Source organism: Erpetoichthys calabaricus, chromosome 10 (assembly GCF_900747795.2).
Source record: "Erpetoichthys calabaricus chromosome 10, fErpCal1.3, whole genome shotgun sequence".
NCBI classification, from domain to species: Eukaryota; Metazoa; Chordata; class Cladistia; order Polypteriformes; family Polypteridae; genus Erpetoichthys; species Erpetoichthys calabaricus.
In genome coordinates, this window is record NC_041403.2 from 14,872,341 (window position 1) to 14,887,262 (window position 14,922).

Consider the following 14,922-nt stretch of genomic DNA (forward strand, 5'->3'; position numbering starts at 1 on the left):
TCATCTGTAAGTGGAAGAAGTTCGAAACCACCAGGACTCTTCCTAGAACTGGCTGGCCATCTAGCGATTGGGGAGAAAAGGGCCTTAGTCAGGGAGGTGACCAAGAACCTGATGGTCACTCTGTCATAGCTCTAGAGGTCCTCTGTGGAGAGAGGAGAACCTTCCAGAAGGACAACCATCTCTGCAGCAATCCACCAATCAGGCCTGTATGGTAGAGTGGCCAGACGGACGCCACTCCTTAGTAAAAGGCACATGGCAGCCCACCTGGAGTTTGCCAAAAGGCACCTGAAGGACTCTCAGACCATGAGAAAGAAAATTCTCTGGTCTGATGAGACAAAGATTGAACTCTTTGGTGTGAATGCCAGGCGTCACGTTTGGAGGAAACCAGGCACTGCTCATCACCAGGCCAATACCATCCCTACAGTGAAGCATGGTAGTGGCAGCATCATGCTGTGGGACTGGGAGACTAGTCAGGATAAAGGGAAAGATGACTGCAGCAATGTACAGAGACATCCTGGATGAAAACCTGCTCCAGAGCGCTCTTGACCTCAGACTGGGGCGACGGTTCATCTTTCAGCAGGACAACGACCCTAAGCACACAGCCAAGATATCAAAGGAGTGGCTTCAGGACAAATCTGTGAATGTCCTTGAGTGGCCCAGCCAGAGCCCAGACTTGAATCCGATTGAACATCTCTGGAGAGATCTTAAAATGGCTGTGCACCGACGCTTCCCATCCAACCTTATGGAGCTTGAGAGGTGCTGCAAAGAGGAATGGGCGAAACTGGCCAAGGATAGGTGTGCCAAGCTTGTGGCATCATATTCAAAAAGACTTCAGGCTGGAATTGCTGCCAAAGGTGCATCGACAAAGTATTGAGCAAAGGCTGTGAATACTTATGGACATGGAATGTCTCAGTTTTTTGATTTTTAATAAATTTGCAAAAATCCCAAGTAAACTTTTTTCACGTTGTCATTATGGGGTGTTGTGTGTAGAATTCTGAGGAAAAAAAATGAATTTAATCCATCTTGGAATAAGGCTGTAACATAACAAAATGTGGAAAAAGTGATGAAGTGCTGGGAATACTTTCTGGATGAACTGTATCTCTAGTAGCAGAAAGAACCTTTAAACAACATTCGAATATATTTGAATATTTAGTATTAAAACCCTAATTTATTTATTTCTTTGATAAGTGATCCAGTTGCGTGCACACAATGTCCCAAATACATTTATTTTAGAATACTTTTCAACAGCCTGTTCCAGAAAACTAAAGTGGAATGTGCTGAGGCAAGACCAGAGTGACTGAAGTATCGACCTGCAGAGATGACCACAGCTAAAGATTAAAAATTAAAAGACAATGCCATGAAAACCTCAGAAGGGAATACAGCCCAGCGGAGATACTTCAACAAGAAGGACGTCACTTCACAGAGGGACGCTAAATAATTGTGAGGTGCTCCAGTGGCGTGTGATGCTCAATCTCAGAGCTCGCTCGTCTCTGCACATTGTGAGCATACAACTGGGTTTCTAAACCACTGGGTCACAGGCCAGCCAGCCAGCTACTGTTGTTTATAATGGTGTGGTGTTGTCACACTGACGTTCAACCTCAATTTACCCTTTTTGGCAGGAGGGGGTTATGGGACTTACTCCAAACCACCAAAAAGGACCAGACGAGTGCACTTGATTCACCAAAGCAGGGGGAGCCCAAGCTTTGAGTTTAAGCGAAACGGGGTGAAAGGAAAAAAAAAGTGTGTGGAGATGTACCAATGAGGACTGCAGGGTCTGCAACTAAAGAGGATTGCAAAATGTAGCAAACCTTTTGCCAGTTTTCAAGTTGTCATTCCAGTTATTTGACTCTTTTTTTTTTTTTCCCCCAGTGCCACTTTCAAAAATGTAGACAGATGGGAAATTTAATAAAACGGCCTTCAAAGAAATACTCTGATGATAACAGTCCAGTATTTATACTTCCAACACACACTGAATGAAGCAGTTACCAATGTTGGTGCGACTCCCGTTACCACCTTTTGCGCAGATCCAAACCTAAAGTCTGTAGAGCGGCTGTCACATTACGCGACTTCTAGTTGTTGGGTAGGCCATACTTGCCAATAGCTGCTGCTGATCTTGCCACCACGTCATTGTGTATGACTGAAAAAAATCACTGGGCACGTCAAATTCTACAACTGCGTGCCAACTTTCCAGTGCCAGAGTGCTGACCACTTTTCCCGACAGCCAACAATATGCTGCCCGATATGCACGGTCCAGTATGCAGTGTTAAGTTACAGCAAGTTCTGACAGCAAGTTCTGACACCATCTTGGACCTTTTTTCATTCTGTTAATAATTCTTTTAAGTGATTTTCTCAACTACACAAAGCACTTTAGTGAGTGGGGAGCCACCACCAATGTGCAGCACCCACCTGGATGATCCGCCGTCAGCCATTTTTGCACCAGTACTCTCACCACACATTAGCTGTTAGGTGGTGAAGGCGTGAGAGATCTCCGTTTTACAGCACAGCGTCGCTGCACTAGAGGGGGGGGGGTCATTGGGATCCACATTATGGAGTCACCAGCACCTCTTGTAGCAGCAACCCAAGCTTTTCCTTCCTAGATGGCCTCCCATCCAAGTACTGGCCAGGCCCAAACATGGCTTAGTGTCAGGTGGACAACCTCTTCTGAAGCCCATGTGGTGTGGCTGCTGTTGTATTTAAAACATGAGACATCAGACAGACGAGCTCCTCTTCTGTTTGTGGGGTCCAAAACACCTGCTTTCATTGTTACTGTACTACAGGGTGCTGGTCAGGTGTCCAGGCTCATGTCCACAAAGCTGCAACGCACAACAACCCCCCAACCCCAAAATGTAAAAATCACTCCCTGACTGAACCCGTTTGTTGTCACAGTGAGTTGCTGGGTAAATCCACCTACACGACTGTCTCCGATTCCTGAAGATGATGAAAATCGCTAATCGTCTAATGTGACTTGGCCTTAAGTAACACCTTCTGTCCTGCACGCCATGCGACTGGCTCCCGCCCACAAGTCCAACACACATCCCATTCTTTACGATAACTTCACATTTTTCAAAGATAACTCGTGGCCACAGTGTTCACCTTTTAACGTGTTAATTTGGTTTTTGGTAAATTAGAGCCCCAACTTCGTGGTGTGAGAACCAATCAGCAAATAAACGTCATGTCTCTCCCAAAAAAAAACTGACCACAGATTCATGTGAACACAAAGTGGGACTGTGAGAACTTCAACAACCCACACACTGCAAGGAGAGACGCTGGGCCGAGGAGCCCCCCACTGCGGACCTGAACGGCTTTAGTCAGCGGCCACCGCCAGCTTGTCGTGAAGTTTAACAGAAATGCCAACATCTGAAGCCATACCTGGAGAAATGATGGCTGTTGGGGGGTCACGGCCAGTCTCAGAGGAGGCGGCACTGGAGGTCCTGTTATGCGTTAAATCAGAGGGGGATAAAATCGACATTTTTTTTTGAAGCTGCTTTTATTAAGTTTTTAAATTTTACTCCAAACAATAAAAGACCTGACGAGTTCACAAGGGAGTTTAAGGAACCCTCGAAGGCAACCAACCCCCTTAACTCGTTCACAAAAGAAGCTTCTGTTTTCAAGTGCAATGAGTTCCTGTGCAATGAAAGGTCCGGGCCACCACAACAGGACATGCGAATGAGGAGCGTTCAGGGCCTCCCACACCGTCCTGCTCTGAAGCCACTGTGTGACTTCACAAGGGAAATTATGGCTTCAGCGGGGTGCCTGGCGTGGCGCACTAGGGAGGTGGTTATGCTGTGTGATGTGTGGCGCGACTGGGCGTTCACGGGTAAGAACCGAACCTGTTTGAAGAGATCGTGACTTTACAGGGGAGAGTACGGCTTCAATGTGGTGCACAGCTATGAAGAGTGACGCTGGACAAAGTGAGGCACAATCGGCTGTTCGTGGGTGAGCCCCTCCACTGTAGTTGTGACTTTACAGGGGGAGGTTATTGCTTTGATGCAGCACATGGCACAGCGCACCATCGGGGAGGTGGCTATGAAGAGTGGTGCGGCGGTCCATCTTCACCGACAACTCTCCACAGTCAGATATGGAAGGTGGCACCAGTGTTTGTTGTCCCCAATCAGCACAATTCCTCATCTGACCCACAGAACTTATACTTACACATATATATATATATCACAGTGGGTACAGAAAGTATTCAGACCCCCTTCAATTTTTCACTCTTTGTCATATTGCAGCCATTTGCTAAAATCATTTAAATTAATTTTTTCCCTCATTAATGTACACACAGCACCCGATATTGACAGACAAAAAAAGAATTTTTGAAATTGTTGCAGATTTATTAAAAAAGAAAAACTGAAATATCACATGGTCCTAAGTATTCAGACCCTTTGCTCAGTATTTAGTAGAAGCCCCCTTTTGAGCTAATACAGCCAGGAGTCTTCTTGGGAAAGATGCAACAAGTTTTTCACACCTGGATTTGGGGATCCTCTGCCATTCCTCCTTGCAGATCCTCTCCAGTTCTGTCAGGTTGGATGGTAAACGTTGGTGGACAGCCATTTTTAGGTCTCTCCAGAGATGCTCAATTGGGTTTAAGTCAGGGCTCTGGCTGGGCCATTCAAGAACAGTCACAGAGTTGTTGTGAAGCCACTCCTTCGTTATTTTAGCTGTGTGCTTAGGGTCATTGTCTTGTTGGAAGGTAAACCTTCGGCCCAGTCTGAGGTCCTTAGCACTCTGGAGAAGGTTTTTGTCCAGGATATCCCTGTACTTGGCCGCATTCATCTTTCCCTCGATTTCAACCAGTCGTCCTGTCCCTGCAGCTGAAAAACACCCCCACAGCATGATGCTGCCACTGCCATGCTTCACTGTGGGGACTGTATTGGTCAAGTGATGAGCAGTGCCTGGTTGTCTCCACACATACCGCTTAGAATTAAGGCCAAAAAGTCCTATCTTGGTCTCATCAGACCAGAGAATCTTATTTCTCACCATCTCAGAGTCCTTCAGGTGTCTTTTAGCAAACTCCACGTGGGCTGTCACGTGTCTTGCACTGAGGAGAGGCTTCCGACAGGCCACTCTGCCATAAAGCCCTGACTGGTGGAGGGCTGCAGTGATGATTGACTTTCTACAACTTTCTCCCATCTCCTGACTGCATCTCTGGAGCTCAGCCAAAGTGATCTTTGGGTTCTTCTTTACCTCTCTCACCAAGGCTCTTCTCCCCTGGTAGCTCAGCTTGGCCGGACGGCCAGCTCTAGGAAGGGTTCCGGTCGTCCCAAACGTCTTCCATTTAAGGATTATGGAGGCCACTGTGCTCTTGGGAACCTTAAGTGCAGCAGAAATGTTTTTGTAACCTTGGCCAGATCTGTGCCTTGCCACAATTCTGTCTCTGAGCTCTTCAGGCAGTTCCTTTGACCTCATGATTCTCATTTGCTCTGACATGCATTGTGAGCTGTAAGGTCTTCTATAGACAGGTGTGTGGCTTTCCTAATCAAGTCCAGTCAGTATCATCAAACACAGCTGGACTCAAATGAAGGAGATCTCAAGGATGATCAGAAGAAACGGAAAGCACCGGAGTTAAATATATGAGTGTCACAGCAAAGGGTCTGAATACTTAGGACCATGTGATATTTCAGTTTTTCTTTTTTAATAAATCTGCCACAATTTCAAAAATTCTTTTTTTTGTCTGTCAATATGGGGTGCTGTGTGTACATTAATGAGGAAAAAATTTATTTAAATGATTTTAGCAAATGGCTGCAATATAACAAAGAGTAAAAAATTGAAGGGGGTCTGAATACTTTCCGTACCCACTGTACATCTTGTGACAGACGGCCGGGGCGCCCCTTCTGTGTATGTTCCAGGGGAGCAAGCATGGGCTGCACGGTACCTACCCTGGACCCCCCCAGCTGACTGTGGTGTCTCAGATACCCGCAGGGCTCCAAAGGGGGTTCTCCGTCGCCCTGTTGGGATCTGGGGTGGCCACCAGGAGTCGCAGCAGCGGTTCCTGGGCCCGTTTGGGTCGTAGTTCAGCCACACCCAGAGGTGCAATCGGAGGGAGGTGGTCCACCACTGGAAGCACTTCACGGGTGAACTATAAAAGGGGCCAGCAGGAGTCAGGAGGAGGAGTGGTGGTGCTAACAATAGTGTGTGTGTGTTTTGCTTTGCTTTTAGGACGGTGTACTGCCTGTGGGACACAGGGAAAAAAAAGAAAAGTTTGTTGGATTTTATACGTGCCTCCGGTGTCGGGTCAGCGCCTATATAGCAACTTTGTTACAAAATATTTATATAAAGTACCAGGAACTACAAATACCCCAAGTGCAAAAAATAACATTCAGTTGTTTGTTGTTGAAATATACTAGAAATCTATAACACAAATTGACAAATATTAACTTTTAAAATGACTTTCTTGTGTACTGTACAGTACAGATATGTTTTCATTGGGAGTTGAAGACAGGTAGGTTAGGTGCGCATACGTACGCTAGCTATATATATATATTAAATTAAAGCCAATGTCTGTCTGGTTTTCATGAGAGAACTAAGCCCATTGCGGCACTTCTTGTGTATTTTTGGGTTATACAAAAATAAATTGTATTGTATTGTAGGGCGGCACGGTGGCACAGTAGGTAGCGCTGCTGCCTCACAGTTAGGAGTCCTGGGTTCACTTCTCGGGTCCTCCCTGTGTGGAGTTTGCATGTTCTCCCCGTGTCTGCGTGGGTTTCCTCCCACAGTCCAAAGACATGCAGGTTAGGTGCGTTGGCGATTCTAAATTGTCCCTAGTGTGTGTGTATGTCCTGCGGTGGGCTGGCGCCCTGCCTGGGGTTTGTTTCCTGCCTTACGCCCTGTGTTGGCTGGGATTGGCTCCAGCAGACCCCTGTGACCCTGTAGTTAGGATATAGCGGGTTGGAAAATGGATGGATGGATGGATTGTATTGTAACTACTTAACGGATTCAGATCAGGTTTTTTTCTATAATTTGCTTGAACATTCCGGTTGATTTTGTGACCTCTCCAATTTCGCTTGCGGTAATCGATTTATTAGTGCGAATCTGAGAGACACGTAGCGGGCTGAGGCCCTCCTCGCTCATGTGCCAGCCTTGGGGCGTATCTTACCTCCACTTAGTAAGTGAACGAGAGAACTGCTCATCGAATTCAGATCAGGTTTTTTTTTTTCTAGACTTTTCTTGAACATTCCAGTTGATTTTGCGACTTTTCTCATTGCGTGAAGTATTACAGTTTGCTTGCAGGAGTGATATATTTGCGCTAATGAGAGAGAGAGAGAGAGAGGCTGCAGGCCGAGTGGAGGGGGAAGTGTGACATCAGGCGTGGGGAGCCAGGCGGGACCCTCCTCACTGTCCTGTTTCACTACCACGCGGGCGGAGCCGCGGGCACAGCTAGTGCAGTATATACAGTATGTGGAGGCAAAGGTCTGTGATATGGTTTCCAGCTACAGTTATTTTATATATATATATATATATATATATATATATATATATATATATATATATATATATATAAGTACCAGGAACTACAAATACCCCAAGTGGCAATGCTACACAAAGTATTAAAAAGTCCCTCGTTCTGGAAAAGAAAAGTTCCTGTGGTGGGAATGCAAAAACAACTCGTCTGAGTACATTTGCATTCTTTGTTCCTTGTAATAACTAATTCTGCATTCTGTCATCTTATACCAATAATTTATAACTTTAATGCAAGTGTCTTGGTATGGCGCTTTCACTTTAAAATGCTCAGAGTTTACAACTTAACGGTAAATAGAATGGAAGACAGTAAGAGACACGGACGAGGATGGGAGTTTTTGGGCAGAGCCAGCCTGTATGTGCATAACATCCCATGATTCACAGTACTCGGTCACATGTGATTGTAACATCAAGAACAGCTCGTCTGAGGGACCGAGAGAGCGGTGACAGCGGGAAGTGACGCCTCAAGTCACACCCTGGCATTTCATCTGGACATTGAAGGACGCCACTCAAAAAGTCAAAAAGCCACTCAGGACAACATCCACCCTTGACGTTGCCAGTTTTCAGTAAGTTTTCCAAGATTATAAATATCTTAACTTTGTTTTCTATCACGTTCTTCTATTGGTGTTATTATACTTTAACAAACAGCACGTTGCTTTTACATTTCTAGACTTTGTATTTAGAGTGACTGAAGTAATAAAGTAAATATTAGGGTGCAGGGGGACGGTGACCATTTGCTCATCCCTTCAGGGTTATCAAGGCTGAGAGGGGCATCTCAATAGGACAAACAAATGCGACATCATCGGTTGGTAGGTGGCACTTAACCAAAAGGTGTAGGAGAGACCCACCCATACACTGTTATCGTCTGAGATGGCGAATCCCTGTGTGGAGTGGAGTGATATTCAGGGCATATGTAGGAGTGTGTGTGTGTGTGTGACAGAGAGGAGACCAACCTACAGTAGTAACGAACATGGGGAGTCTCAGTCCTCCCTCAGTAACACACTCCTTTGGTGTGCCGTGTGTGTGTATTTATATTTATCTACCCTTTCATCGTATATACTCACGTATTAAGTTCTCCCGCAGATAAATCAGGACTTGATTTTACTGTATAATTTCCAGTATTTTATAATGTTTGGGGAGGAGTGGTGGCTCTGAGGCTAAGGATCTGTGCTGGTATCCAGAAGGTTGCCGGTTCGAATCCTCATCACTGCCAAAAAGAGATCCTACTCTGCTGGGCCCTTGAGTAAGGCCCTTAACCTGTAATTGCTCCAGGGGTGCTGTACAATGGCTGACCCTGCGCTCTGACCCCAAGGGGTATGCGAAAACTAACAAATTCCTAATACAAGAAATTGTATAAGGCGAAATAAAGAAGAAAAAACTAAAAATATATAAGTCGAATGAGGAAAACTCACACTATTGGTCCAAGAGATTATGACACGCTAACGCCCACCTGAGAGTAACCACGGAGCACACGGCCTTTATATTCTATGTATTGTGACCACACAGTAATACCAGAACTATTCCGATGCGACGTTTGCACTGATTTGTGTTTTTTATATCTCACGCCCTCAAACACCTTCATCATAAGAGCATCCCTTATCTACGATGGAGCGTTCGATCAGAAGAAAATATGAAGCTGGTTTTAAATTAAACGTTATTGAAGTAGCAGAAGAAATTAGTAACTGAGCTGCTGCAACAAAATTCGATGTGTCTGAGAAACTGATGTGAGATTGGAGGAGGCAAGAAGATGAAGAAAAAATAAAAATAAGTGCCATATTTTTGAACGGGCGTGTAAGTCGGGCTCTGATTTTATGATCGATTTTTCGGGTTTCAAGACCCGACTTATACATCAGTATATACAGTAATGTAAAGCATTTTGAGCTACACTGTATGAAAATGTACTATAGAAATACAAAATAAATAAAAATAAGTGTCGTATTTTTGAACGGGCGTATAAGTCGGGGTCTGATTTTATGATCGATTTTTCGGGTTTCAAGACCCGACTTATACATCAGTATATACAGTAATGTAAAGCATTTTGAGCTACACTGTATGAAAATGTACTATAGAAATACAAAATAAATAAAAATAAGTGTCGTATTTTTGAACGGGCGTATAAGTCGGGGTCTGATTTTATGATCGATTTTTCGGGTTTCAAGACCCGACTTATACATCAGTATATACAGTAATGTAAAGCATTTTGAGCTACACTGTATGAAAATGTACTATAGAAATACAAAATAAATAAAAATAAGTGTCGTATTTTTGAACGGGCGTATAAGTCGGGCTCTGATTTTATGATCGATTTTTCGGGTTTCAAGACCCGACTTATACATCAGTATATACAGTAATGTAAAGCATTTTGAGCTACACTGTATGAAAATGTACTATAGAAATACAAAATAAATAAAAATAAGTGTCGTATTTTTGAACGGGCGTGTAAGTCGGGCTCTGATTTTATGATCGATTTTTCGGGTTTCGAGACCCGACTTATACATCAGTATATACAGTAATGTAAAGCATTTTGAGCTACACTGTATGAAAATGTACTATAGAAATACAAAATAAATAAAAATAAGTGTCGTATTTTTGAACGGGCGTATAAGTCGGGGTCTGATTTTATGATCGTTTTTTCAGGTTTCAAGACCCGACTTACACGTCAGTATATACGGTAATGTAAAGCACTTTGAACTACATTGTATGTATGAAAATGTGCTATAGAAATACAAAATAAATAAAAATAAGTGTCATATTTTTGAACGGGTGTATAAGTCGGGCTCTGATTTAATGATTGATTTTTCGGGACGTCAGTAAATACAGTAATGTAAAGCACTTTGAGCTACATTGTTTGTATGAAATGTGCTATAGACATACAAAATAAATAAAAATAAGTCGTATTTTTGAACGGGTGTATAAGTCGGGGTCTGATTTAATGATTGATTTTTTGCGAGTATATACAGTATGTATTTATTTATTTTTAAAGAGCTTCTATAAAAAGCCAAATTTCCCCCTGGGGTGAAACAAACTTCTATCTATCTAGAAATTGGGCTAAAACAAATACCTGCAGCCACTAAGGACCTCCAGGACCAACCTCTGCAGACGCCTCCAATCTTCAGACAAGAGGAGGAGGACGTCGCCGCCGCACTGAGGAGAATAAAAACCTAAAAGCAGGATCCCCATTCCAGTCTTGGGTTTTCATTTATTTATTTTTCGCTTTCCTGGCACGGTGCGACATTCCAATACTGGCTGTTGGTACTTGAAAGAAAAATACTGCAGACATTAAAATATTTATTACATAGTAAAATATGTGAGAGCAGAGTGTATGTAAAACAACTTTAAAACATCCTAATTTAACAAATGAACTGAGCTAAATAAAAATACTTTAAATAGTGATACCCTTTGTTTTCAGACTGCTCAAAAAAATTCAAAATATACAATGTCATATGAAATACTTGAGGACAGAACAATAAGAATCTGCACAGAGGCGGACACAAGATGGCGGGCCAGTCCGGGCTTGGAAGCGTTTACTTGCTCACAAGTACAGTCCGTGGATATTTACAAGTGAATAAATAAGTTGGCCGGGGAATTTAAAGGTCGAGTTTCCGAAGGCTCAGTCTGCTGAAGGAGTCTCTGTAAGAGAACACAGTGGGGGGGGGATTAGTGCATTTGGAACTCATTCACATCTCATCAGATGACACAAACCCGCCGCTTACAGACAATTCTGGACATTCGGCGTCAAATCGGGTCAATGAGGGGAAACGGGAGCAGCCTGACATCTTGGCTCTCTTTGTCACAGGGACATTGTGACCTCGAATGCAAACCTTCAACAGCTCTGTTACTGCGTTATGGGTCCAAGTGAATGGACGACACACTCAGTAATGAAAGGTGAAGCGGGCTTTGATAATCAACACTGACCACAGTCACCGTTACAGTCCCCAACTAGTAATTGAGATCCCAGCACTTCAGTGTTTACAGTCTCATCATGCTACTTAGACCCCCACAAACCCACTTCTGGGGTCTCTGTTATGGTCTCGACAAGTTATTTACGCTGTGTGCACAATTATTAGGCAAGTGAGTATTTTCAGCAGATCATAATTTTCATGCATATATTCCATCTCCAAGCTGTATAAACTTGAATGCTGTGAGACTTGCCCGGACACCACCAGTCAAAGACCACATCTTTATACAAAGCACATTTATTTTCTTGTTCACCAATACACACAACTCTGTCCCGCACAACACACTGTGCTCCTCGTCCAAATCACTCTTATACCGGGCCTTTCTCTCAACGTCCCTGGGCCGCCTTTCCTCTCTCCACGGGAGCTTCGTCCTGCTCCCACTCCGAACTCCAGCTCTCTGATTGGATGGAAGGCGGCCCCTTTTATCCCCACCCGGATGAGCTCCAGGTGCTCTGCTTGACGTCACCTCCTGGTGTGGCGGAAGTGTCAGGAGAGCACCTGGAAGGATCAACGTCCATGGGTGTGGCGGAAGTAAATATGTCCCGGGCTCCATGAGGTTCGGGGCGCCCCCTGGTGGTGGATACTGGCCCCAACGGGCTTGGGCCTCCCTGCTCCCCTTCCGTGGGCCTCTTCTAATGCAGGGCGGTTGCCCCCTCGTGGCCCGGAGGACGAATACGCCACAACCCGGTCCTTCCAGGCGTCCCGGCCGGGTCTGACCCCCAGCCTCGTACGACAATGCTTATTTGATTTAAGCATAGCAGGTGATGTGTATCTGTGTAATGAGGGAGGGTGTGTGGCCTAAGAAGACCAACACCCCTTATCAAGGTGTGCATGATTATTAGGCAGCTTGTTTTTCTCGGCCAAAATTGGGCAAAAAAAAAAAAAGAGATTTAACTGACTCTGAAAAGTCAAAAATTGTAAAAAGTCTTTCAGAGGGATGCAGCGCTCTACAAATTGCTAAGATATTGGGGTGTGATCATAGAACCATCAAGTGTTTTGTTGCAAATAGTCAACAGGGTCGCAAGAATTAACTGCCACAGATTTGAGAAGAATCAAACGTGAAGCAACCAGGAACCTGTTATCCTCCAGTGCTGTCATATTCCAGAACTGCAACCTACCTGGAGTGCCTAGAAGAACAAGGTGTTCAGTGCTCAGAGACATGGCCAGGGTAAGGAAAGCTGAAACCTGACCGCCCCTGAACAAGACATATAAACTGCAACGTCAAGACTGGCCCAAGAAATATCTGAAAAGAGATTTTTCAAAGGTTTTATGGAGTGATGAGATGAGAGTGACACTTGATGGACCAGATGGATGGGCCACCGTGGCTGGATCGGTAACGGGCACAGAGCTCCACTTCAACTCAAGACGCCAGCAAGGTGGAGGTGGGGTACTGGTATGGCTGGTATTATTAAAGATGAGCTAGTTGGACCTTTTCGGGTTGAACTCCTAAACCCACTGCCAGTTTTTAGAAGACACTTTCTTCAAGCAGTGGTACAGGAAAAAGTCAGCATCTTTCAAGAAGACCATGAATGTTATGCAGGCCAATGCTCCATCACATGCATCAAAGTACTCCACTGCGTGGCTAGCCAGTAAAGACCTTAAAGATGACAGAATAATGACATGGCCCCCTTCCTCACCTGACCTAAACCCTATTGAGAACTTGTGGGCCCTTCTTAAAAGGGAGATTTAAAGTGAAAGGAAAACAGTCCACCTCTCTGAACTCTGGAAGGCTGTGGTTGCTGCTGCACAAAAAGTTGATCGGCAACAGATCAAGAAACTAACAGATTCCATGAATGGAAGGCTTGTTGCTGTTACTGAAAAGAAGAGTTGGCTATATTGGTCACCAATTTATTTTTTCATGTCAGAAATATCTATCCATTATAAAAAGAAATCCTGTCCTGGAAAGCAAAAAGCAAGTCTACGATACGTGATCTTCTTGGAAGACATTTTAAAGACCCGCGAGACCAAAGACACAATCTATCAAATAAGACAACAGGCAGCAAAACATTCAGTCTTGTGAAGGATTTGAGCACACGCAGATCCAGGGCTCTCAGCGCACATAAAGCGTATAAGGACAGAACGTTATAAATGAAATGTCGACATCTAAGCGAAGAAGAAAGCAGCGCGGAGAAAAGAGACTCAAATGCGTTGGAGAGAAAAAAGAGCAAAAAAGAATAATCGAGGTGCAAATTCAGAAAATAAGGAAAGTAATCATCAGCCCAGAACAAGTAGAATTGGAAAAAAAGCAGATCCAATCTGGCTCAGAATTAAAAGACAAAGTAGAACTTCATAAAGACGTTCACAAACGTTGGTGCTAAACACATGCACAGCAGGTTAGAGACTATGAAACCAGGGAAATTAGAAAGGCTCAAAAATCAAAAAACGTTGGCGCTATACACATGTGGAGAAAGTTAAAGGACATAAAAGTAGGAAAATTAGAAAATATAAAAAAAAAAAAAAAAAAAGTAAAGATCGCAGCAGCGCAAACAAACAAACTGCCTCATTTAACTAAGCACCAGTCTACCTTTGGTTTTGCACAATAATCACTACACTATTGCACCTTAACACTTCATTCTACTTTATTCACATAATTTTACTTATTTATTATGCTCTACTATACTGTTATCTTTCAATCGATGACTTTTTGTTAATCTAACGGATATTCTTCTAACTTTGCACAGTTTGTGATAAGCGGATCAGGATGCATTTCACTGTGTTGTCCTGTATAACTACGCATGTGACAAACAAAGAATCTTGAGAATTTCAAAAATGGAGTTTACAGCACATAGATAGATAGATAGATAGATAGATAGATAGATAGATAGATAGATAGATAGATAGATAGATAGATAGATAGATAGATAGATGCATTTATTGGTTACTTTGTTACTGTATATACTGTATATTTATCTGTCTGCTTATTTAAAAAGCTACATATACCCCAGGAGTCAAAAACATTCTGTCTAGCCCTTGTACAAAAACCTAGACAAAAGCTGGGGTATCACCTTGGTAACTTTTGGAACTGTGAGAGGAAAATAGCAGGACTTTACAGACAGGAGTCCAATGCAGAACTCGACTTACTTTTTTACTTTGTAAAAAAAAAAAATATTAACTGCTGATGATGTCGACCACAGGTGTCGAACTCCGGTGCTCGAGGGCCACAGTGGCTGCATGTTTTCATTCTAACCATCTTCTTCATTAGTGAGCTGTTTTTACTGCTAATTAACTTCTTTTGCTTTAGTTTTAATTAACTTGACTCGGGCTCCTAAATTGTCTCTTTTTCTTTAATTAGTAGCCAAACAAGCCACCACATGACCAGCTCACCTGTGCCAATCACACAACATCTGAAAATAAAGAAAGGTGAAGGTCTCGGTAAGGTTGATCTCTCAGGTCACCAAAACATTTTGACGGTGTTCTTAGAAAAAACAAAACAAAAAAATCAACAAATTTGTACATTTCTGCTGTGGCAGAATGAGAGCAGCAACAAGCCACTGAATTGAATAACGAG

The 14,922-nt window shown here is 43.5% G+C and overlaps 1 protein-coding gene across 10 annotated transcripts in view; it reads right to left on the bottom strand.

Annotated features, from left to right (window-relative positions):
- Positions 1–10,642: 10,642 nt before the first annotated feature.
- dock7 (dedicator of cytokinesis 7) overlaps positions 10,643–14,922 on the bottom strand; it is a 281,118-nt gene continuing 276,838 nt past the window's right edge. For all 10 annotated transcript variants that reach the window (XM_051932685.1, XM_051932692.1, XM_051932691.1 and 7 more), the window contains one exon: positions 10,643–11,085. In XM_051932685.1, the coding sequence (XP_051788645.1) occupies positions 11,043–11,085 (43 nt within the window). In that variant the 3' untranslated portion in view covers positions 10,643–11,042. The remainder of the gene's footprint in view (positions 11,086–14,922) is intronic.